At 43.3% G+C, this 26,087-nt stretch overlaps 1 protein-coding gene across 1 annotated transcript in view; it reads left to right on the forward strand.

Annotated features, from left to right (window-relative positions):
• Positions 1 to 455: 455 nt before the first annotated feature.
• CTNNA1 (catenin alpha 1) overlaps positions 456 to 26,087 on the forward strand; it is a 119,979-nt gene continuing 94,347 nt past the window's right edge. The window contains exons 1-3 of the mRNA XM_067305168.1: positions 456 to 554; positions 18,158 to 18,264; positions 20,560 to 20,755. Of these exons, the coding sequence (XP_067161269.1) occupies positions 18,160 to 18,264; positions 20,560 to 20,755 (301 nt within the window). The 5' untranslated portion in view covers positions 456 to 554; positions 18,158 to 18,159. The remainder of the gene's footprint in view (positions 555 to 18,157; positions 18,265 to 20,559; positions 20,756 to 26,087) is intronic.

A 26,087-nucleotide genomic window follows, 5' to 3' on the forward strand; every position in this document is an offset into this window, starting at 1 on the left:
ACCGCCTCGCCCGCAGCTCCGCTGAGGAACTGCCGCGACGCCGGTGACGGCGCGCAGCAGACCGGGGTGGGCCGCAAACCGCACAGCGCCCGGCGGGCAGCGTGCCGGGGGGCCGCCAGGCGCCCCTGCCCCGGGGTGCCCCGGCGCCCTTGGTCCGGGCTCCCGGCAGCGCCTGAGGAGCGGGGCCGGGGGCACGGGACGGCTCTGCCCGGGGGGCTGGAGGCCTGAGGCGGGGACAGGCCGCCCGCAGCCCCCTCGGCCCCCAGCGCGGCCGTTGGGCCCCAGAGCGCGCGGCCGTTGGGCCCGGGCCGGCGCCCAGCGCCTCACCTGGCGGCGGGCGGCGCCGGGAAGGGCGGCGGCGGGGGCGGCGCGCGGCGGCGGGCGGTGCCGGGAAGAGCCGGCCGGGCCCGTGCGGGGCGGGGAGGCGGGAGGTGCCCGGAAGAGCCGGTTTCCTCTCTCCGGCTCGGGACGGGAGCGGCGTCGAGCGAGACAAAGCGGCCGCGGCGGCTCCGGGCCCGGGATCGAGCGGCGGGTGCCCCCCTCCTCCCCTCCCGGTAACTTCGGCGGCGGCGCTGCCCGCGGCCCTCCTCCCGCCCCGCTCCTCCGACTTGGAAACTTTTCGCGGCGCCGCGGGCCGGGCCGCACCGCACCGCACCGCGCCGGGCCGCGCCGGGAGGGGGGAGGGGAGGGCGGGGCGGGGCGCGCGAGCCGGGCCGCGCCGTGGCCCCGCTCTGGCCCCCGCGGCGGGTGGCCCCGGCCCCGGCCCCGGTCCCGGCGGGGAGGGGCGGGAGGAGCCGCGGGCCGCGGTGGGGGCTGGGCCGCCCCGGCGGCGCTTGCGGCGGGGCCCGGCGCCCTGGGGCGGCCGCGTCCCGCCGCGGGGCCGGGGGTGACGGGGGCGCCCCGGGGCTCGGCGCCGAGCGGCGCGGCGGGGGCGCGGCCCGGCCCGACCCGGCCCGGCGCGGCGGGCGGCCCTGCCCTGCCCGGCCCGCCTGGCTTCCGGGCGCCGCGGAGCAGAGCGGAGCGGGCCGCGCCGGCGGCGGGGCGTGGGCCGGGGCGCGGCGGGAGCCGCTGTCGGGGCTCTGGGCCGCCGGGGGGGCGCGCTGCTGCCGGGCCCGGCGGGGCGCCGCGGCCCTCGCCGGCAGCGGGGCGGGGGCGGGAGGCTCCCGCGGGGGGAGCGGCCGGGCGGCGGGGGGCTTCTGCGGCGCGAGTAGATTAATGTTGTCTTGCTGCTCGAGGAGAAGCTCTCCGCTTCGGGCAGCAGCAGCAGCAGCACGGGTCCTGCGGGGAGGCTCTCAGCCCGGGCCCTGGACGAGTTCGGGTGGGAGCGGGGGCTCTGCTGAAAGACCCTTCCCGAAGCTGCTGGGCGCAGCTTGGCAGACCTGGCCGGCCCCTGCCACGGTGGCGATCGAGCGCTGCTATCTTCTGCGTGGTCCCCAGGCAGTTATTTGCAGAGTTGAATCTTGCCACTTGGCATGGATTACTGAAAGCGTTGCTTAACCGCTTCAGTATTGCGATGAGTTTATTTTTTGGCCGTGATGCTGGCAGCGCTGGTGCTCTCTTCTTCCTTCTCCATCCTACCTGCAAATCTCTTTTCATAATGCAGCTAAAATGAACTTTGCAGTTCTCCTCCAAATCAGTGTTTCTGTTTCAATATGTGAAGCGCAACTTCTCTTCACCCCAGAACACCCCCTTTCCCTTAACTTAGCCATGTCACATTTTTTGATCGCCACGTATAACTCCGTAAGACAAGTACGCTTTCTTTGCTGATGAGAAGTTTCATGCCACTTCTTACATCTAAACAATAGAGAGACTGTGTCAACGCTTTCAGTCGCTGTTTTATCCTCAGCTCTCGTCTCTGCAGCTTGTGGGTCACTGACTAATACATATTAGCCTGCTTTTCTGGGTTAGTCCCTTTCACATTAGTTCAATGGGTGTGAAATATTTTAGACTGAAAATTTGTGGGATGCAGGAAAGCCTGTGTCTCATATTTAGCTAAGACTTAGATGTGGTCAAAGCTTCCTTCCCTGTTCCTCTCACCTTGGTGTGCCTGTCTTGCCCGGAAGGCAGCGGATATGTTTTCACCATGTCAGTGTGAGTGATCAGTAATCCGCTTGCCTCGCCTGGGTTATGAGCATCCATTACTATAGTCTCATCCCAGCATCTGCAGTTATGACTCAAGGCGTGTTTATGGTTATTTGCGCTGAAATGGTCTAGGATCTTCCTTCAGTCTTTTGTCGGTCCTGAGCGCTTTTTTTGGTGTTGTGTTGGGTTTTTTTTGTTGTTGTTTTTAAACTGCATTGTGAGTAGGGAAGTGGGGGAGGTAGGAGAGGCTCTGTTAACTGTAGCTTTGATTCTAACCCACATCCTTAGTCATGCTGGCTAGATCAGACTTAAAGCGCTTTCAAACCCAGCTGAAGGCTCTTGGACTAGTTCGTGGGGATGTTAGTCTGGGTTTTGATGCAGGTGACAAGCCTAAGCTTACTTTGCAATATATCTGTGGTCTTTCAGGTGCAAGGCAGATTGCCATGCATCTGTCCGGAGCACACTGAGCGTTTTGGTCTGCCTTTGTTTTGCTAAGGCAATGTTAAGTGTTTAGTAAGGCTCCATTCTCCCTGCTGAATTGAATCTTCTTGCTTGAAGGGCATTATTTTAAGTTGAGTCATTTTCTGGTTTTTATTTAGTAAAAAACAGTTTTGAAAACATGAAGGAAATGTCTTTGATGGCTCTTCTTAGGAGAAACAGATGAAGGTTCAGTTTTTGTTTTAGAAACACTTTGCCATAAGCTTTTTCATAATGAACAAAACGCCTTCAGTCCTTGGGTTTTTTCAGCCAGCTCTAATAATAGGTGTCTGCATTGGAGATTAACGGTTTACCCAAGGTGACGGGGGGAGCACAGCGGGTAGAGATTAGAAATACTGCACCCAAATTGATGACTTTAAATACTGGAGTAAATATTTACCTCTGATAAAATTTTCAAGCTTTGTAAAGCATCAGCCTTTGAGATGGTGTCTAAACATGTGTTTCTGTGCAAGTGTTAATATGCAGTTTATTCGAAGGACTTCTGTTGGTCAGATCAAGTTAACTGCAAGATGTAATAGAAAAGTAATTTGTGTATTTCAGCTATCTTCCTTCTGCAGCTGTAAGATCCAGAAACTGATCTTGCAAAAGAGTCCACCTTAGTAGAAATGTTTATGAGCTGGAAATAAGCTATAGTAGAACTTTGGCCTGCATTGAAATTATATGTACTGGTGCTATTTAATATCCTTTCTTATGACGAGAATTAGTTAAGCTCACAAAAATATTTAGCGGTGAAATGGATCTACTAATCGTAGATATTAAGATTAGTTTAGAGCCAGGACATACATGGCCAAGATATTCTGTTGAAGGACTTGCTGTATTGCATCAGCTTCTGTTTTACTGGCATCTCTTGGCTTTGCTGGACACTAAATGAAACATGATGAATAAAAGCGGACCAACTCTTTTTGTTTGTTTGTTTTTATTTTTTAAGGACAACATCCTATTGAGGCAAAGTAAGGCAAAGTCATCCAACATAATGATAAATACCTCTTGTTGTTTTCTGCTATAGTGCCTTAACTGGAAATCACTTAAATTCTTCCTCTGCAGAACTTTAATGTGTATAACCTTGAGAATTTGGATTCTTTACTACTCTGGGAATGCACCCTAATTTAGTTTTATAGCTAATCTGGAATAGCTACACTCAGTGTGTTTATAGCTCGTGGATTGGTTTAACAGGGTTGCAGCTTTAGAGCAAGTGCAGATGTTTGATAATTACTACTTCGTACTGTTTTAATCCAGTATATGAAACTTAAAATAAAACATATCCACAAAATCGTTTACTAATACATCTTATTGGAGGAACTAAACTGAAAAGACAAGCAATTGAGAATGACCTGCTGCACCACAAAGCGACATGGAAAAACTGACCTCAGTGCAAATATATTTTATTATATTGAGATAAATGTATCCAGGGAAGAATGCAGTCTCTGCAACTATAAGTGAGATCTTTCTCCTTGAATAACTGAGCCTTGTTGTCTTCCATTCTGGGGAAGAATGGGTGTTAACTTTGTTTTCCTGTCTGTGTTGGGCTAGTAGAGAGTCTCCTATTAGCAAATCTGATACTTAAATATGATTTCGTAATTCCTCCTATTTAAAGTGCCAGCTACCTTTTCTCTAAACATAGATTGTATATTTTTGTTAGTTGATCCCAGATGTACTACATAAAACATCTGCTAGTCCTTTTACGTATGTTAATAAATAGCTCTGGTGGAATTACAGAGGAATAACCTTTTTCCATGCTTTATAAAGTGATAGAAATTATTAAATACACAGGTCTAAACTACCACAGTTGTGCAAAGGGAAGTTCTCCCCAAATCTACTGATATTCCATTGCTTCTGTTGTAATTTTTCTAAGACAGCTACTTGATTAATCATTTAAACTCATCAGAATCTCTTTGAAAGGCTTGCTTTTTCTATTTATAAATGCTGAAGTTTAAAGAAAAAATAAGGTCAGATATAACTAAAGGGATAAGAGTTATCAAGGTAGAGAGTGGAACAGTATCTGAGAACATGAAACCAAGTGGGGTGCCAAATGATTCTCCAATAGATCTATTTTAATGTGTTAAATGACAGAATAGGGAGGAGCACTGATTGTACATTACAATCTACAGGTGAGTTCAACTCTAATTCTGCAAAGGTGTTGAGGGGTTTGAGAGTAAATAAACTAGGGAACAAGTAGCAGTGTGGCAGGTAGAACTTCACTATTGATGATGTAAGATGTAACTTAAGCTCTCAGTGTGCCTTTTTCCAAAAAACTTTCAGCTTTCTAAGCTGTCCATGTCCTGTTATGGAGCAGATCTGTGTACCCTTCTGTATATTTAGGAAGGATTTCTGGTCAGTGTAGAGCTGAGGTCAGGGAGCAAATGATACGTTAGCGTAAGTTAAGATAAAAGATGCTATAAGACCATTGGTGCTCCCTGTTCTGGAATAGCCTACAATAGCTATTTAAAAAAAACCCCAAATCTGTGAAATTAGAGGGCTTGTGGATAGCTGATGAGTAGCTGATACTCTGCAGAATCCGATTTTTTTTTTTCTTCTTTTTCTGGAGGCTAACTGAAAGAAATTAGGAATGTGTAAATAAGGAACAGACACATATGTAAAAGTGATGAATGAATGGTGCGGAGAGTGTTGACCAGGCACTTCTCTCCTTTCTGTTGTCCAGCACAAGATCCAGAGGGCATTTAGGAAAATAGCCAGTTCTGCTTCTTTTCAGTTAACAAAATGAAGCTCCCCATTAGCGTTTGGAGAGGTTTTCATTCATTATTTTATTTTGGATACTTTTATGGATGGTATCCATGTAGATCTAAGGCTCTAAGGTAGGATTCTTCTTGCCCTATCTTTTCCTGGAGGATACAGACTCAGCCAAAAACATCCATTTAAATAAATGGCCTATACAAGGGATACACTAGCAATAATAACTTGACATGGCCAAAAGGGTCAGTTTAATTTTTTTTCATGTAAAAAAGGATGAACTGTGTGCCTGTAAAATAGTGTTTAACCTGCATAACACTGAGCAAGTCAGGATTAATCTCTGTAAAGTGCTCTTGAGGTCTTCAGCTAAAACTATAGAAAATTAAGTATTTTTATTGACTTGAATAATAAGTACAGAAAAGGTGGTGCAGAACAGCAGAAGGTAAAATTGGTGGTATGCGCACTGAGAAGAAAGAAGATGCAAGTAGGCTTTACTCCTGCCTAAACTTGGCTAATAAAAACTTGCAAACTGCTTGTTCTGTAGCTACTTTCTTGCAAGTATGTTACTGTAATGTAAACTTGAAAAGAGTATTTTCTTTAGTGCAACTTAAAAATCTAGAATCTTATTGCACAATATTGAAGGGTCGCACAAGACTTTGGATAATTCATAACCCATTATTTCATGATGGGTTCCAGAAACATATGCGAATGAAAAGTGCTGTATTAAGTTAATGTAAAATTTACCATTTGTTGTGAAATAAAGTTCCAGTTCAACCAATACCTGATGTCCAGGCGTTTGTGAATTTAAGTGTCTTGAAATTAAATGATCTATCTGTTGAAGGGACGAGAAGTCAGAACAGTGAACTGGAAATAGGGAGGGAGGGACTTGATATGATCTGATTTAATATACCAGAGAGGTCCGTGCAGCCTAGTATCCTGTCTCCGTGACCCTTGTCGGGAGGTTTTGGTTGTACTTCTCTCATCACCTTTTGATCAGTCTAGTCCTTGTCTGAGGCCCAAAGTTATGGGACCTTCTCCTGGCCTTGGCCAAGGTGGCTGCTAACACCAGAAGGAGGAAGTAGGACAGGAGAGGGACCCCAGGTATGATAGGGACCCCACTTCCATTCCCTCCGCTTGTTGCACATGGAGCAGTATTTGCTGGCTCCTTCGATGCCTCTGAGGAGAGATGAACGCTGTTGGGTGGTGTTTGGTGTCCCCCCCGACTGGTTTATAATTTTTGATCCTTATTCCCTTTCTTTTCAATTTGTTGTTCCTTGCAGGCATTTGTCTCTCTTTCTCTGTACTTTTCCCACCTCCTTGTCCTCTTCCTTGAGTGGTGGGAATGTCTAAAACCATCTCCAATAGGGAAAGCAACAGGAACAGTAAGTAGTGGTGAATGCCTAGAGCAAAATAGAAGGAAAGGGCAAACAAGTAGCATTACTTCCCCACAGTGCTCTGCCAAACTCCTCCAGCTTAAGAACTTCTGAGCCAGGAGCTCTAGCTCTGCTTTTCACAGCCTTCGGCAGACTCCTGTGAGTTTGTCCGGTTGCTTTCGTGGCCAGTGACCGGCGCTTGGCGAAGTGCTATTCAGCTTTTGACGCTAGCAGTCTCTTCTGCAGGTGCAGAGAGTCTGTCACTTCATTGTGTTCAATGGGCTCTGTTCATTGACTTTATTCCATTCAAATTTACAAACCTGATTGAGAGTTGAAAAGCTTCATACAAACTACAAGTGAAATGAATAACGTGACATATTTTCTGAGAGACTAAAAAACAAGGATCTGGATTAGATGCATGAAAAGCTCTGGAATGGTTTAAGTTTCTGTACAAAGTACGGCTTTGTAGTTCCTGCTATTTAGTACTTTTTGGAAGACGTGTTTAATTAGAGACCGCTGCTATTACATCTAAAAACACATTTTGTAACTAACATTAAACAATACATCATGAAAGCAGAGATGTGAAGAAGGCTTTTGGGAAAATAGGCATAACCCTTACTTGTTAATCTGTGGCCCTTCCGCTGCTGGCGAGATCTTTAATCAAAATGTTCTTATTTTGTCCTGATGCAGCAGAAAATGCAAAGTGATTGTTTTTGTTTTCTCCTAGCTGGGCTTAGGGAGAAAAAAATTGAAGAAATAGGATGCAACAAACAGTAGCAAAAAAATAAATAAATAAATAAAAAGCAAGCTACTAATTAGTGGCAAAACAGAGCAAGACAAATTAATTGTACAGGATTAAAGGCTTATAACCTAAAAAAACAAGTACTAAATTCATTCCCAGTCTGTATGCCTCAGTACTTACGTGTCAGGTGTTTTAAACTGTTTTATTTAGCTTGTAAGAATTGGTCAAGACAATTTGATTATGCTTAACAGAATATTATGGGCCTACTACAAAGTTCATTGTTAGCAGTGAAAGACAGCATTCATCAGAACCGGAGAATAAGACCGTCAGTGTAAAGCCAATTCAACAGGGTTTCTTGGCTTGTCTCTTCTTTCTTCATTATCGCTATCTGGTTTCCTGTTCTTGGGGGTGAGAAGTAGGGAGCGAGAGGAAGCCCGTGTGTGTATATGTGTGCACGCACAATTTTTGTGTGTGTTTAATCTGGTATAACTTGGTTTCCATTCAGTATATGGCTGAGTTATCAGCTTAAAAATCCTGCTTTCCCTCTTTTTCTAGTAAGAACAACTAAACACTGACTCCTTCCTCTGAAACCTTCTAATTACTTTCCATTGCCTCTTTATGAAATGTGGGTGGGTGTTGTGTTTTTGTTTGTTTTTAACACAAGTTGTTTTAATGGTACCTCCATATTTTAAGGTGGTGTTTCTCAAAGTTTCCTGGCCAGATGGGTCGTGTTAGCTCTGATTCTGATGGAGCACTACACCCTTAGCAAATCTGTACTTGCTAATTCTGTGGAGGTGGTTCTGGCTTCGTGGATAACTGGTGTGCATCCAGAAGTTAATTGCACCTTCAGTTTTGTAGTTAGTTATTTTGCTTTTCTGAAGAAACTGCAAAGTTCGTGTTAATCTGTCCGCTCTGTGTCCTCGGCTTTGTGGCAGTTTGGGGGTAGGGGGAGGTTAAAACACCTTGCCTTGCGCGCTCTGAAGGATAACTGCAGCCATTTAAAAGACGTTTAACTCATCCAACTAACACTTCGGCATTGCATTCCTGTTGACTACTCTTCCTGAGGTTTGCTTTTGTGCTTTTCCTTCTTCACTAGCAGCATGTGTTGGTAGAGCTGCAAGTTGAGTGCTGTCTGAAGGCATGCAGTGATGGTGCAGTTCTTTTTCCTATAGAAGTCATTCGTTGCTTGTCTTTAAGAGATGTCATTGAAGGCTGTCGTTTGCATGAAGTGAAATTCTTGGCCTTCTCACTTTTGGCTTTTTTCTTTTTTTAATTACTTTGTTTTCTTTTAGGTAAGACTGACAGACTGTTCCTGAATGAAAGTAAAGGGCTGGAAAAAGAATTCTAAATAACTTTTTCTAATAACTTCAAAAAAACATTTTACTTTGAGGAATCCTCAAGCCCATGTTCTCCTCTTGCTTCAGTGGATACGCTTCTTTTAGTAGCTTATGCAATTTGAAAGAATCAACTGTTCTTTCACTCTTTTAATATGACTGAATCTTTTTTCTTGTTATGTAGTCTTTAATTGATACTGTACTAGGCATGCAACTGAGAAAGAATATGATATTTAACCTCTGTTAATACAGACTGACTGTTTCATCATTGTTTCAGCAAATTGTCTTTTATCAAACCTCCAGCTATAGTGTTCTCTCATTCTTCAAAATATATCTGTCAGCTCAAAGAACTCCCGTATCTGCGTACTTCTGTTTTAAAATTGTCAATGAAGGTCTAGATTTAGGAGATGTGGTCAGCTAAAGAAACTGAAGGTTATTACATAACAACGTTTCAGTGTAGGAATGAAAATGTGGTTTGAGTGGGGTCAGATCCTGGTTATTTTTGACTCTATAGCTTAAACTGCACTTTTTATTGCGGACTGAGTACTGAAGAAGATCAGAGCAAAAACACCCAGGGTGTTTTGCCCTTTATTGCCAGCAGTCAGGGTTTTTTTGCAAGCCAAGCAAGAATTAATTTTGCAACACTGGTAGATCCTTGTGCCAACTGATAAAGTAGGCTAATTTATAACAAACTCTTGTTTGAGGAATATTTGCGGTAAAATTAATTTGTTATAAGCAGAAAGGGGCAACCTTTTGTATTCATTGCTAACGTGAGTTTGGTAACTCAATCCTGTGGGAGCATAATTTGAGGTTCGAAGAGCCATGCTCCGTAGCCCCAGCCTAGTCACTGTATCTTCCCTTACAGCGTGTATCCCTGGAGCCTGACATGCATACTGTGGTTCTGTAAGTGGCAGTAGGCTAAGCTGCTCTTTGAGTCTTTCCTAATGATTTATGGGAAGCTTTATGTTGTTTTGAGCCCCAAGGGTGGGAAGAGACTGTGTAAGGTCAGCAGGGTTCTCAGTAGTTGATGTTCCCCAGCAGATGTAGTCTCACCTGGGCTCTAAAGCTCCCCCCTCCCTCTTGCCCAGGCTGAGCCCACTTGTTTTGTTTGAAACTACGATCAGTTAAGTTTGAATGTGAGAAATGTGGCTGTGGGAGGGCTGGAGCTTGGAGCTTGGAAGTTATCTTCAGTGTGTACATAGTTTAGTGTTCCTCCTGCTGCTGTCATCTTAAAATGCAGGTGTGTTGCTTTCGACTGCCCGGCCAGAATGCTGCCGTCCTGATCCAGGGAGCAGACAGCTAAAATGGGTCAGTTCAAAACCTAGTGGTTACTTGCTCTGGTGGTGTAAGCGTCTTCGTGGGGTAACATTGCAGGTTTTAGGCATAAAATACACCAACCTTACTGTGAAGACAAAACGAGTGGTTGTATTACTCGTAGTAGAAGCTCACTTGAAATACTTCTCATGACATGCCATCTCCCCTTCTCAAATTTGAAGTCTTGCAGCTAGAATGTTAAAATTAATCTTAGTCATATAGGAGATTCTTTTGTTTAGAAAAAGTATGTGCGTCTCGTAAAGCAGTGTCTTGATATCCCACCAGATTTTCTTTGTGTGTAGTTAGAATCCTACTTGAATTTTTTTGGAAACTGGTAACTGCAGAAATAAATTGGAGGTTTATTCTGACATACCATGATATCCATCTGGACAGTTAAATGAATACAAGCATGAGTTTGGTTCCTGCAATTTTTGAGGGTATCATCCATGAATTGAAGACTTAATGTGGCATCAATAAACCACTGATTGCTTGTATTTGCTGTGATTTGGCTTGCCATGCACCTCCACTCTAGCTCTTTTGAGGCAAAATATTCATGCCAAAATAAGATGATCAAAGCCTAATGCTTGTGTAACTGAACGGAAGAGGCTGTTGTTAGAAGTGGCTTCTCTGAAAATGTTTCATTTGTAGCTGTGAAATTATTGTAGTGGTCCCAAGAACACTGTTAAAGTGGTTTTCACAAAGTATGCCTTCCATCTTTCTAATGATGGCTAGACCAAAATGAAGACTTGAAAAAGCTATTTAAAACAAAATAGTTTTCTTTTTTATGTTTTACTTTTGTGCTGCACTGTTACAGAGTGTATTTTCCTTTGGCGTTGAAAGCAAGTTACTTGAATCTACGATAAAGTATCGACTAAGTAGGTGTCAGGAGCTATCTCATAGTCCTGTGAAAAGTGTGTAGTATATTAATTTGGTCACATGCCTCATGCGTGCTTTCATGGGACAAGGCATGGTATATGAAGGACTTCACTTCCAGAAGGAAATATGTAGCAGGCTTTCTATGGGAGACTGCTGGCTTTGGTAACAAGTCTCAGTGTAATAAGGTGGGAGAAAACACCCACGTAAGGAGAGAAGCTAGAGTTATAAACTTCATTGCTTTCTGACACCAGATTAGATTGCATTTCTTAAGAGCAAAATCTAAAGATTTGCTAAACAAAAGGATAAATAAAGAAGCGTTTGTTTATTACTGTCTGTGGAACGCTTTCTGACCAGCGGTTTCAGGTTACTCCGTATAGGCCTTCTGCACAACAGCAGCAGAGAGAGAAACCTGTGAAGACGGACTGTGAGCGTTTGATCTGAATGGTAACTGTTCCAGCCTTGAAACTGAGGAGAAACATGCTCATCGGGACCTGAATTTTATTCTTTTAGTTTGGCTGGTTACTACAGCCTGTGTAAAAGTATTTAGCAGAGTTGAATGCACACAGGTAACAAATATTAAAGAATATGGCCAATGCATTATCTGTAATTTGTAGTCATGTTTAAGATTGTGAATCCTGAATACTAAAACTTTGTAAGGAAAAACATCATTGCATTTATGGTGAAGAAGATTTTGGTAGTTGAGCAGAAGGAATTTAAGATTGAAAGTTATGTTAGAAGAGGATGACTATCTGTTTTTAGCTGTGTAGACTTGGCATTAAATCAAAACTGCTTAAATCCTTCCTGAAAAGCATCATTTTTGCCAAACATCCTCCACTAGCAGCCATTCAACCATTGAGTATTTCTTTAATTGTGGAACAAGGCTAACAAATTCATTTGGGAGCTGTGAAGGGAAAGAGCAAAGCATGAAACTGGTTCTTTCTGAGTACTCTTAGTTGTACGGAAAATGGTCTTGAACTGTCAGTAGAGCATGACCAAACCCCTGAACATGCATGTGAACTGGGCTTAAAATGTGGTGTCCCTTAACCATCTTCAGACCAAAATGTTCAGAAGGTTCATACTTCGTGTGTTAGATACCTGGTCTTTATCTGCTCTGTCTTGGTCTTCTCCTTTAGCAGGGTTAAAAAGTCCCTGCTGATTATCAGATGGGTTAGGTACTTAGGTTAAGAAAACAACAAAACAGTCTTCTCAGGAGTAAATGCATGTGGTTTATTTTCTGTCTGGAAGATGAAGCTGAATCATCTTGTTGTGAATTCTACCATGCTCATGCCTTAGATGATGGAATAAGGGGTACACTCACTACATTTGCACGTAATATCAAAAGACTGTGAGCATGTTACAGGATGGAATTATAATTCAAAATAACTGTGACTACTTAGAGAAATATTAGAAGAAAAAACAGGCTGCAAAATAATGCAGTCAAATATATATTAATTGTGCCTGAGCAAAATCAGCTGCCCAAAATGGGCAACAGCTGGCTGGGTAGCAGGAAGGGAGTTGATGCAGAGGATGTTCTCCCAGGTATAAACAAAGTATTATGTTCAAAATATTTTTCTACAATACTCTTGTTGTTTTTGAATAGTATAATGCTCAAGTTCAGCATGCAGTCTATTGTGCTTGGCCCAGGTTAATCCCCCACTGCGATCTAAGACCATTGGTTGAATACCGCTTTTCCTCAAGCATGCCAAAAGAGAATGGCAAGTGTAGTTGAAGGCTTCTAGAAAGCAGCCTGTCAGGATAGTTAAAACTTGAAGACTGGTCAAGGATGGCATGTTAAAGACTGTTATAAAGAGGAAAAATTCTTGTTTGCTGCAGCTAACACAAGGTGGTGGGCTTAAGTTGTAGCACAGGAGACCAGCAGTTAGATCTTCCACTGTGTCTAACTGAAAGACGTTGGATCCAGTCCAGCTAGGGAGACTGAGATCTCCTGATACACAACAGGTTGAACTTACTGTCCTGTTCAGCAGGGCCTAAGATAAAGGCCGCATTGCCTTCAGGTGTGCATGGGAGTGGAACCTGGAAGAACAGGACTGTGCGCACTAGACCTCTCGGTGATACTGTAACTTGATTAATGTGTAGAGCTCATTGTTGAAATAGTGGCTCCTTCATAGGTTGAAAAATCTTGAGTGCCTTCAGGACACTTCTGTAAGGAAACCAGATAGCTGCATTCTTACACTTACCAAAGTCTAGAAATTATTGGCTTGCCAGTATTCTGGAAGAGTGCATGTCTTAAGTTATTCTTAAAACCTTGAAGTACCAGTTTTTGAAAACACTGTAGTCTTTAGTTGTTGTTTTCAGAAAGACCATTGTATGCCTATCGCTTTAGTGCATTCAAGGAATGCCAGCTATTTCAGAGTGATATACAAGTACAGCCGCAGCAGCTTAATACGTCCTGCTGCTCAGATAAGGAGCTGCTGCTAGCTGTGTCCTAATCCCTGCCCCAAAAGGCTGGGAAGCACCTTGGGGTGCAGTTTCGTGGCAGAGCTGACTTCGGTTGGGGCTGCTGCCATCCCACCCTCTTCCCCATGCAATCCCATCTCCTTTTTCAGGAGAGCACACTGGCAAGGTAACTGCAGTAGTTACTTCATTATTCGGAGACCATTTTAGTTTCCTAAACCGTATCAGGTGAGTGCCAATTTTGGTGTCAGTTTGAGGCAGGTTTTTGGCAGGGGAAGGAGTGGTAGGACTGCAGCAGCACTTTCTTAGATTAGTTTAAAGTATAATGGAAACTTGGTCTTAAACTTTAGGTGTTGATGGAACTTTGATTTGTTGTAGAAGGCAGAAAGTAGGTTGTCCTAGAATAGCAGGTTTTCTCTGCTTACAGAGCTGCTAGTTGGCTGGAACCTATGAAGTTTCTGGAAGCAAAAGAGAACTTTGAAAATGACTTCTTTAAACTCACAATCTTCCCCGTGCCCCTCATGTTCTTGCAGGCACACTAAAACCCAACAAGATATAACTGCATTACTTTGGAGTGCCTACTAAAGTAATCAGCACCATCACGACCACTGTGATAACCTCAAGGGTTTAGAGTTAACCTGCTGCACCGAGCATGGTTTAACATTGCAGCCTCCCACGTCTAAAGGTTAGACGTGCTGAGAGAGTGTTCCTGCCCTTTGCAGCAGCTTCACTTGATACTGCACTTCCAGTGGGCACAACTTAGGTGAAACATCAAACTTTACTCTGCCTTTTCACTTGAATGCCTTTGGCGACAATGCCGGCTTAGCAGCCATCTTCTCTCACCGTTGGTTCTTCTGCTAGTGGAAGTATTTGTGGTAGCATGGCGAACCAGATGGGGATCTGATCCCACCATGCAAAAATGGATTTTTTTCCCTCCAGTCAGATCCATTCTCCCCCATCTGGTTAATCATTCAGCCATGTGCAAAGCTGTGCCAGTGCAAAGGGGGTGTGATGTGAAGATGGGAATGAGCTCCTAGAGGGGTGTAGGAGGATGAGCATGGGTTTCTAAGCAGAGTTGCTGCTGATTATGAAACCACAGTCTGGGCAAATGCAACTTCTTGAGTGGTGGTGTCTTGCTATATATTCCAACACTTTAGATTCAGTGTTGCCAGCTCTCTTCCGCTTTGTGGTATGTGCTGCTTCGTCCTTGAAATTCCTGCTGCAAGTACATGTACTACGGTATGTGCTGTTCGTTGTCATTCTGTGGTGTGGAAAATCGGTTTCTGCATTAGATGGATTATCCCAGCTCTTTGAAACCAATGCTATGCTGGCTTTCAGTTGGGTCCATCTTTCCAAAGAACATCATCACTCTTTATTAAATGTTACAGTTAACGAAGTTGTCAGGGGAATCATTACATGCTCTCAAAGAGAGAATGATTAATCACTCTGCTACAAAATCCTCTGACTTTGTTTACTAGATGTTATCATGCTCGAATACAGTGAGGTAAAAACTTGAACAGTCACAAGAACAAGACAAGTGTCAGAGAATCAGATTTCTTATCTTGAGAAAGCAGCCCTGCTTTAAGTTGGCCCTGGGAGTTGTCCTTTTATCCTCTAAACCTACCCAATTCACATATGTGTTTGTAAGTTGTATCTCGTTTTTGTATTCTTCACAAGCATTTAATTGAATAAATATCGTATTTAATGCAGTGTACAAATGATATCCACACCATTGCTGCCAAACAATATATTTGATATCAAACCACGTTTTCAAGGTAAACTTCAATAAAGTTCACATTAAATGGTCTTACAGACCATTACTTTTGGCCAGGTTAGAAGATTTGTGAACTATCATATTAACAAGTTACCGGTTGAATTGCTTTCATTATCCTACCAATACAACAAAATGCATCTTTTAACTGTTTTCTCCACAGCCCTACACTTCATTTCTGTAAGAGGCATAACAACGCTAAATATATAGAATTAATTTTTTCCTATAAACCAAGTGGGCTTTCTGGATATCTATGGGTAGATCTCAGAAACCATAAGGCTTTCAACATATTTTTCTTGGCTACTTATGTAGCTAGTGCTTAAACCAGCTAATTAAGAGGGGCTAAAACGGTGAAATTCCTTGCTTGGAGCAGGATGTTAATGTGATGAGTGGGGAGGGAGGCTTCTGTCTGAACTGCTTCTGCCAGACCGCGTGCTAAAATCTTAATAGGTCCCTGCTCATGCTCCCAGCCCAGGGTTCGCGTTTGTACAGTGTGTCAATGTGCAGAAACGTTACATTCGCAGAGGGAGGAATCCTTGTTCTCTCTTACCTGGGGGAGCAGTGTAGACATGCGGTTTTTGGAGGAGTCGGAGCCCGTGGTTCCAGGAGACGTGCCGAGCTCGTGAAGGAGTCGGCTGCTGTTGGCGGGGGCAGCTCCTGCTTCTCCCCCCGTGCCCCTTCGTGCTCCCCTGGCCCGTTCTGGCTGTGCATTTCACAGCTTGCCTTGTGCCGGGTTCCGCACATCGGGGCCTTTGCACGAGCCGGTTTAACTCACTGGAGTGGCAACAGGCTCGGCAGAAAAGGGGAAAAACGGGGAGGGGGGATAGGTAGTTATCTTGCAGGTGAGTTCATAGGAGTAACTGATAAGCGCTAGACCTGGTGCAAGGGTGAGGAAGAGGAGGAGGAAGAAGAGGAGTCCATCCCTCCTGCGGCAAGTCAGCTGGCCGCGGTGTTGGAGGCTGCAGCCTGGCGCGCCTTCTGCTGCTGAAATTGGGACCCTTCATCTACATTTTTAGCTTTTGATCTAAAACCATCGGAAATATTGTATGTATGCTAACATGCATAAGCTTCTACCTGTTTCTTTTTCTTTTATACGCTTTCAGCTTTTTAAAATTTTCTTTAGTCTCCAGCGGTGTGGGCATTGTGAGCTTGGGAGCGAGGGCAATGGTGAATGGAGGGTGGGTGAATATTCCTGCTGGGCATCTTGCAAAGTTGTGCTTCGCAGTATGATTCATTGTAGGCTCTTCGGGGCAAAAGTGCGCTTTAGTACTGTCTCAAGTACTTCATCTATGGCGTTGTATTGTGTCCTTTGAGAAAGCATAAGGCTCTAGTGACGCTGCAACATTACACCTGGCGAAGGTGCTGGGGACTTGAGCCAGGTGATGTTAAGCTCCAACTTTGTCAGGGTTCTCTCAGTCTGGAGCTTCTCAAGTGCCTGAGAGATCTTGTTTTATTTTTTTAAGGGGAAGGAGGGAACCATGTCTGTGCTGTTTCCGCACGTTAGAGTTGAATTGCCGGTGTCGGAATATAAAATGGCCAGTTGTCAGCATGTGGTGTGAACATCATGGGTTACTAACCTTAGTGGCTTGCGTCCTGCTTCTTAAAAATAATGGATTGCTGCGCTTGCCTAGCAGTTTAGGGACATCTGGTGCTGGTGGAGCATCTGTCTTGTAAGAGGCTATTCAGACAACGCCCTGTCCAGAGTAAGGTTTTAAAAATATCAGCTACTAAGCTTTTGAAACAACTCTAACAGCAATTGCTTAGGTGGGAATGAGACCTTAAACTTCTCTTCATGACTTTTTTGGAAATTTAAAATTACAAACCTGTGTCCAGTCTAATCTTGAATTTTGAGGACAACCCTTAGCAGGAAAGGCTGGAATGTATTAAATCTAAAGTAATGCAAACTGCTTCTGTGGACTCTGTAAATATTTTAAATCCTGGTTTTTTTTTCCTGAAATTATGATTCTAATCATCTGGCTATTTCTTTGTTGCACTATTCAGTATCGTGGTGTTAATCTGAAGATCGGTTTTAGTTAATTCTTTAACCTTTTTCAGACTATTGGTTTCAAAATCAGAACTCTTTTAGTAATTTTGCTAAGCCTTTCCCATAATCATTTTTGCTGTTCCACTGGGGTTTTAATAGAAAACTGTAATGAGGAGGAAAGGCTCCGTGACAGCTTCTAACAGATCTCTTCATGCAAATCTGCTTTTTGCTCCTGTGTAAATGTTAAGGGAAAGCGTAATAGATATGTAAGTCGTTAAATATGAACCAACTTAGTATTCTGGCTTTATAAGGCTTACATTTGCATTATTTTACCTTTGTACTTCCAAAAGTTGAATTGGAATAAACTGGCAGTTCAAATTACTTGAGTTGGAAGCCGGCTCCGTGTTTGACAAAGCACTTAGAGTAGTGGCTGGTGGTGCAGCTGAGTAATGCTTGAGAAAACGGGGCATTTTCTCCTGTTTTTTGGAGCTCGAGTGCTCCCTCCTGCTCCCCCACGGCTGCAGGCCGCCTCTCAAAGCCCGGTCGGGGAGCACGGGAGAGCCAGCCTGGCTCGCCGGCGGCAGCAGAAACCTGGGAGAGTTCAGCCCCTTGCCCTCTGCGCTTCGTGGCGAAAGCGCCCGCGTTGCCCGTGAGGTCCTTTCCCACTGCTGGGGAGCCGGTGGGGGACAGATTAAACGTTACCTACGTACCTCGTTGTTCTGAGTAACTGTCCCGATGCCTCGGTTGGCATCTGATAGAATACTGCAGCTTTCGGGTAGTTTGTTTCTTTGGGTTCTTTTACTTCCTAACCAAAGTGTGCAGATAATGTCTATATATTTTATAGCAAGCATTTTTTTTAATATATATTTATTATCACAAGTTAAACCAAAACTGCTATTTCCAGACACAGTATAAACTTAAATAATGCACAATGGCTGTGTTGTGTTTAGTATCCTCTGGGTTTGTTTTGATTTTTTTTTTTTCCCCACACAAAGTTGGATAGAGTTATTTGAAACAAAGTTTATATTAATCTCGTTCTCTTTCTTTTTTCTTTTTTTTTTTTTCTTCTTCTTCTTCTAGAAATGACTACTGTTACTGCAGGCAATGTTAACTTCAAATGGGACCCCAAAAGCTTGGAGATAAGAACACTGGCAGTTGAAAGACTACTTGAGCCTCTTGTTACACAGGTAAAAACCAGCCAAACAAGGATTATTACCTGCTTTGATGTATTGTTTCAATTAAATAACTTTCAGAGCTTTAAATAGTATAAGTAAAAACACTACGAAACTAGTGATGGCAAGTATGTATTCAAGTCATTTTTTGTTCATCTTTTATTTTAACAGTGCTATTGGGCACAGCTCTAGAAAGGCTGTGCTTTTTCAGCTCCTGATAAGACACGGTGTTTCACTTATGCCAAAGTGCAGAAATGGATGCAAGAACTAATGTTTCATTGCTGATATGTTGTTTCTCACCTGTTTTTTAAGGGGTGTACTTCTTACTTGTCTTCTCTTTTAAAAAGCTGTTATGTGTCATTTACAAACTGTGATATTCAGGAATTTTTAGGGTTTTAGGGCTTTTGTCTTATGTGACAAAATAAAGTCTCATAAGTTTTCTTTTGAGATTGCCTACTAGAGTGATAAACATAAATAGAGCTCCCTTTGGAGAGAGCTCCAGATAAATGGTGGCGTCTGATATATCATTGTGTTAATCATAAGGCAATGAAGCAACATTTTCATATTTCCTATGAAGAGTGCAACGTGTCTAGAACAGCCAGTGGTTAGGAGGGGTTAGTAATCTGAGTTCCACAAGAGAAATGTGCTTTTATGGGATTTGTTACAGTTTCAATGTATCTTTTAAAAGAAGATGTGCACGTGTGTGTTTATATTAATTCCTGCCTATGCTTTGTGCTGGGTTTGTAAATAAAAACTTATTTCTGCATGGTGTATGTTTCCCAGTGAAATGTACCTAAGAATATAGGAAAGGCTGGAATAAGTCTTGTAAATAAAAGCTGTATGTATTGAGCATTTTGAAGATTCTTGGAAAAGATTCTTACAGGCTTCTTAAAGTGCATTGGAGAGAGGTAACTTAGTTTTCTGGCATAGTTGCCCTGAGGTACAGAATTTTTAAATTAACAATAGGAACTAGACACCACTCCTGCAAAGTGAGAACTGTAAATGATCAAGTTCTCTTTCCAGTACTAACATCCCTTTAATTGCCAGGCCACAGATTGTATCGCTGAAATAACTTGCCGTTTTTTCCCTCCAGATACATAGATGAGCAGTTGGATGCTCTACTATACAACTTTGAAGCCAGAGTTATTGATGGAACCTTTCCTTCAAAGAAACTGTCCTAGTTGGCAAACTTCCTCAAGTAGCACAACTGCCTGTAATGGCAATCCCAAATTTTGTGAATGATTTGTCTGGCAAAATATCTAGAGGAAGGTTGGATAAATTGCCTTGTTGCAACTACTTCTTTATTTGTAGTGCATGATGAACTGAGACTACCAGATGCAAGTGCTCCCCATTAAAAGACAGTGCTGTTCCCTGCTGAGGGCTTTCCTGCTCTGAATCAGTCTGCCGAGAAGATGGATTCAGCTCTGAGGACCTTTATGTCAGCAGTCCTTGGGCTTTCCAGAGCAGTAATTTTTTTAGTGTTGTGATTTAACGTTCCTCTGAAGTAGCTTTGTATGCATTTTCCTAGACTTAAAAAAAAGAAAGGAAAAAGAGAAACGGAGACATGTATGTGGATTGTTTTGTTGGATTGAAGAGATTGGTTCCACTGTCCTGAGCTAACGGGGGATAACAGATGGTCAGCTGGCCCATGGTGACCGGCTACTAACAGGGTTTTAGACTAAACCATGAATAGTTGTAAATATTTGTTGATTGCAGGAGGACTGTGACAGTTCAGTTTTGGTTCTTGTAAGGAAATACTGGGCTCTAGGAAGTGCTCTGCTTAGCATTTAGTGCATTGGCGGTTATATTTGCTGTTTTGGACTGAAAAGAAGCTGTGTTAGATTTCTGTAGATAATCATGTCAAGCCTGTTTTGTGTCTTTTATGTCCAAAGTCTGCGGAGAACTATCACAAGCTAATTATCCTAAACTGGCATTTAAACTTTTTATAGTGGTGCTAAATAGCTCTGGCCTGTTACTGAGGCTGCATTTGTCAATACACAAATATGTCTCAATTTTTAACATCAAGTTTTCAGGGCTGCTGCTGCTGCTAAGAAAAATCTCTGAGCAGTTTAGCTGAATTTATAATGCATATCTAATGAATCAAGAAGCACAGTAATGTTTAAAGAGACATAAAAAATACTTAAGTTGTTTGCCATCAGTTTGAAGTATTTCTAGTCTTTGGAACTGGCAACAGTGCAGGCATTGCAAATATGCTGTCTGGAAAAAATGCATGCATGTGGTGCAGCTCTCAAATCGATAAACTTCTAATTTGTTTTATGTTTTGTTTTTTTCCTCCGTCTACACCTTTAGGTTACAACATTGGTTAATACTAGTAACAAGGGCCCCTCTAATAAAAAAAGAGGGCGCTCTAAAAAGGCCCATGTTTTGGCTGCTTCAGTTGAACAAGCAACAGAGAATTTCCTGGAGAAAGGAGACAAAATTGCAAAAGAGAGTCAGTTTCTTAAAGAGGAGCTAGTAGCAGCTGTGGAAGATGTTCGCAAGCAAGGTAAGATATCTGTGCTTGATAGCTTTTAAAACTAGAAATTCTCCTAGCAAGTGGAAGTACTTCCATGTCCCTTAGCTGTTGTTTCTAATGACTGTGCTCTTTGTTTGCATAGGTTTTCATCTTGTCTCAGTGGGTTTTCTTAGCAAAGGTGTTAACTGGGCAGACTAGGAAATCAGATGTCCCACAAAGAGATTCAGAAGAGAGAAGGGCTGATACTTTAAAGCGCATTTAAAGCTCAGTTTAGGCTAAAAAGTGAACTTTTTTCCCCTACCTATAAACATTATGTAAACACTTCTCAAGTATTTGTCAATAGCTTCTTCAAAACTTGGATGTATTTAAGACAGCATTGTAGGAGGAAGAACTGCGTATCCTTGACTGAGCTGGGTGTTTTGAATATGCTAAATAGCAGCAGCAATAAACAGAATGCAAGGATCTTGATTAAATCTTCTATACTTCCTCTCCCACATCTAATGTTGATTTTTACCATTTTCCTTGTTACTTCCTTGGACAAGACCTGTAAGAAAAGCCTATGGAGCTGACTTACTGTAAAATTTGAACCAGTAAATGTTGTTGCTCATAAATCATTTATCATTCTTCCACTCATGAGCCTTTTCTATGCTTCAGTGAAACCCAGTCAACTGGTATTAATGGTGGTGCTGCAGCAAAAGAAAAGACTCATTAGCATTAATTACTTGTTTGTAGCTGAAATTGCACAGTGCTGAAATATTAGTTGAAAATGGTTCTAAGTTCTGGAATAGCCTGGTTGACAGACCAGTGAAACATCAACATAAGGGGCTGAGCTGGCTTAAATTAACAACAACAACAATCAACAACAAAGACCCCTTTGACTTCAAGGCCTTTAATTCTTGATTGCTACTCAGTACTGGGAATCGGAGTTCAACTGTGGATATCTTCAAGTGACCCTTAGTGGTATTAATGAGGGAGGAGCTGTACTCAATCCTCGAGATGGACAACTTCAGGAATTTCGCCATTAGCTGAATTTGTAGTTGTATATTACAGTGAGAAGCTGGTAGGAAAGAAAGATTGATAGAAAAGCTTCAGTACAACAGTTTCATTTGTTTCTTGGTTCCCACTGGATTTCAAGAGTATGCAGGCTTGTTGCCAAAGCTTCCCCTGCTCTGGAGATCTTTGACGGAGGAAGCAGGATCCATAGCTGAAAGGTTCTAGAGTGAAATAACTTTCCACCTTAACATTGTTTCACTTCTTCTGTACTATTTACAGCTTGCATGAAATCTGGTGCCTGGAGACGGTAGCTATATCCATTTTCTGAAGCTGAGGGTGGATGGTTATTAGACTTAAATGATTCACCTGAATACAATTGGCACATGCTGCCTCTTGCGGCAGCGCAGTCGCAGGATGGCTGGGCTGCTGGGGCGGCATGACCATGATAAAAGCCTGTGCGTCTGTCATGGTGTCAGGATTTGGTCAGATTGAGCAGAGTGGAGCAGCTCTTCCTAAGGGGAGGGGAAAAAAATCCTTTGAGGTAATTAGAAGCAAATCATGGAAAATGAGATAGAGCAGACCACAGAAGGAAGGGTTATTGCCAATACTCAGCAATCTGTTTTGGGAGGACTGCTGTTCTCAGCAGCGCTAATGACAGTGAGGAGATACAAAGTTGCAAAGTACACAGTTATATTCTGTGAATTTAGAAGTGTTTCCAGTGTTGTGGTAGACCGGCTGGATTCATGAACTGGGGAAATGAGAAAAAGTGTAATATAAAGCCTAGTCATTTGCTTAGCAAAACTTCCTGTTGTTTATGCGTTTATCTGCATTTTGCAACTGGAGGCAAAAGTGGAGAGGAAATTCTGGATGCCTTGGTCAGCAGGAGAATGATTGTGAATGGCCAGCATCTATGTGGCTGTGAAGACAGCAGGGGGATTAGGGATGGATAGCACACTGTTCAGCAGAAGGCAGGAAAACAGAATTAATAATGCCTCTATTTAGAGTAGCAAGAGGTTTAGTTACCGTGATAAAAAGAGATGAATGAATGCAGACAGAGATTATGAAGATGATTAGGACAATAGATAACTTGTCTCATCAGAGAAAATTAAAAGTATGTCTGGCTGAATGGCAGAGCTCAGAGGGTTGTGATCAGTGGTGCAAAGTCTAGTTGGAGACCTGTAGCTGGTGGTGTCTTCCAGGGGTCAATACTGGGTCCAGTATTGTTCAACTTATTCATCAATGACTTGGATGAAGGGACAGAGTGCACCCTCAGCAAGTTTGGGAGGAGTGGCTGATACACCAGAGGGCTGTGCTGCCATTCAGAGGGACCTCGACAGGCTGGAGAGAGAGGCAGAGAGGAACCTCATGAAGTTCAACAGAATCAAGTGCAAGGTCCTGCACCTGGGGAGGAATAACCCCATGCACCAGTACAGGTTGGGGACTGACCTGCTGGAAAGCAGCTCTGCGAAGAAGGGGGTCCTGGTGGACAACAAGTTGATCATGGCAAGGGCAGTGTGCCCTTGTGGCCCAGGCTGATGTTATCCTGGGGTGCATCAGGAAGAGTGTTGCCAGCAGGTTGAGGGAGGTGATTCTCCCCCTCTACTCAGCCCTGGTGAGGCCACATCTGGAGTACTGCGTCCAGTTCTGGGCTCCCCAGTACAAGAGGGATGTGGCACTACTGGAGCAAGTCCAGCGAAGGGCTACAAAGGTGATTAGGGGACTGGAGCATCTCTCTTATTAGGAAAGACTAAGAGAGCTTGGCCTGTTTAGCCTGGAGAAGAGAAGGCTGAGAGGAGCTCTTATTAATGTGCACAAGTATCTTAAGGGAGGGGTGTCAAGAGGATGGGGCTAGACTCTTCTCAGTGGTGGCCAGTGACAGGACGAGAGGCAATGGGAACTGCCTGTGTTTCAGTTTGTGCCATCTGAACATGAGGAAAAACTTCTTTACTGTGAGGGTGACCGAGCAGTGGAACAGGTTGCCCAGAGAGGTTGTGGAGTCTCCTTCCTTGGAGATGCTCAAAAGCCGTCTGGACACAATCCTGTGCAACGTGCTCTAGGTGACCCTGCTTGAGCAGGGGGGTTGGACTAGATGATCTCCAGAGGTCCTTTCCAGCCTCAGCTATTCTGTGATTCTGTCTGTGTGTGTTTGTGGTTATAGCCTGGCAAAAGATTATTGAGATGGGGTGTATGATTTTTGTGAGTGCACTTGTTTGTAAAAATCTATTTGTTGGGGTAAAAACAAAGTGAAATCAGCTATTTAGAATGAAGGATAGTATGGCTACATACTAAATCAGTGTAAGTGCATCATTTAAGTCTTTCTGATTTTAGAATGAAAAAATAAATAAAATCACAGCTTGCTTTCAATATTAATTATTAATATTTATCATTAAATATTAATATGTAAATATCTTAATATTAGATCTATCATGAAATATCCTAAAGTAGGCTTTCTGGCCCTTTAAGACTTTGGTCTCTTGACTTTTGCTGGTTCAAAAAAGGGGCAAGAGTGGTCTTATCTTACTACTCTCTCCTCCCATAAGCTTTATGTAGGGCTTTACCTTCTTCTGAAGCATTGGAGATTGGTCGTACCATGAAGTGCATGAAGTGTTTAGCTGTCCTGGTACTGTTGGGAAGTATTTTGGAACCAAAGTGGTTTCTTACCCACATGCTTGGCACTGAGACTGGCAGCAAAATCTGGGGTTAAGAAGAAATTTTCCTCCAGGTCATATTGACAAGGACAGCTATTCTCTATTCCTGTTCTCCTCAAGTATGACCACAGCTCACTTCCTGTATATATCTGTATACTAGTCTGAAGACCCAAGGTATAAGCTATGTTCTTACTGTTGCACTTCTTCCAGTGGGACATTTCACATAAAGGATGAAAAATTAAGTCTTAAAATTAAAAAGCTTAATCTGTGTGTAGGGTTGGAGGTGGGAGAATGGATGATTTTATGAATCCTGTGGATTTGGATTGCGTTTCATGGTGACCTCCAGTTGCAGGGGAGAGGACCTGCTGATTCACCATGATCTCATTCAGTCCTATGCTTCTGTAAATGAAGTTCTCTAAAACTGAACAAAAGAGCAAATTATAAAAGGGGAAGAAAGTTTTTCAGCTGCACTTTATACACTGCTTAAAGTTTTCAGAGGAACATAAGAAAGCCAGTTTCTTGAATAACATAAAGTTAAACACTGAATTCTTCTTGGAAAGCTCAGATTAAAATTCTGCTGTGATCAGTTACCTTAATTTCTTGAGACATTGCAAAGAGCTCTCTTGCTCGCTTCCTCCAAGAAAAACGTTCTAGGAGTGTGCCATGTATTACAAGTAATCCCCCTGCCCTGGACTTGGGAGCTTTGTAAAGCCCCACCTAGGGGAACTCGGACAGCTCTAGGCAGACCACAGGTGAGTGTTATACACAGCAGATGGGTGGAACTGAAGGCAAGATTAAGGAATTACCGGAAGCTTTTGTTTCCATAACTATCAACACCCATGTTGATTAGGGCAAAAGGAAATCCGAAATAGGGGCTTGAATAAAGAAACAGCAAATGTCTGCCGGAGCGCAGAAAAGCAAGAACAGCCTGCTTGGTCTCTCATGTTGGACACTGAGGGTGGCAGTAGTGGGAAGATAGAAGGACTTATGTATCCAAGATAATACAGTCTTTAAACTCTGATTTCATCCTTATCTTCATTTGGTGGGGAATAGCCAGCCATTAGGGAAATCTGATACGGTATTACGAGCAGAGAGAAGTATGGCCTGGGCACCAGTGAGCAATGAATTGTAAAATCCCTGAATGGGAGCACTGCTCTGCAAGGTAACCAAAGCAAGGCGTAATTGGTGCACGCCCAAATATTTATCAGGTCAGTAAAAATGACTCTTTAAAATGCTGAGGAAGAGTGTGCAAGAGCTGGCATGCTCATGGAGTTCTTCGCATTTCTAATACCGCCAGTGAAGCAGCCAGGACACAGGCTTTAAACTGGAAGGTGCTGATGGGTAGGAGATGACGGATGTATGGGCACAAATTTGTACCTTGAAAAAAAAAAAATGCATTTGTGCCTGTGTGCGCGCTGAATGCGTGTCGGTTGTCTCTGCACTGCCTGTGCCGAACTCCCCTACCATTTTCTAGTAAGGTGTTCATATAAAGAAAACCTTTTCTGTCATGGTCATCGTTTACCACGCTGTGGAGGAGGATTAATAGTGCTGTCTGCAACTGCTCTCAGACCCCGTGGGCACAGTGAGAATGAGACTAGAAGATGGTAATTTGCTTTTGATGGACTAAAATCTTAGCATTTCTGAAATGGGCTTTGTTCTGTTAGATTTAATTGAATTCTTAGTATTTTATTGGCAAGATCACAGTATGGCTACTTTTGTCT

Source organism: Apteryx mantelli, chromosome 14, assembly GCF_036417845.1.
Source record: "Apteryx mantelli isolate bAptMan1 chromosome 14, bAptMan1.hap1, whole genome shotgun sequence".
NCBI lineage: Eukaryota > Metazoa > Chordata > Aves > Apterygiformes > Apterygidae > Apteryx > Apteryx mantelli.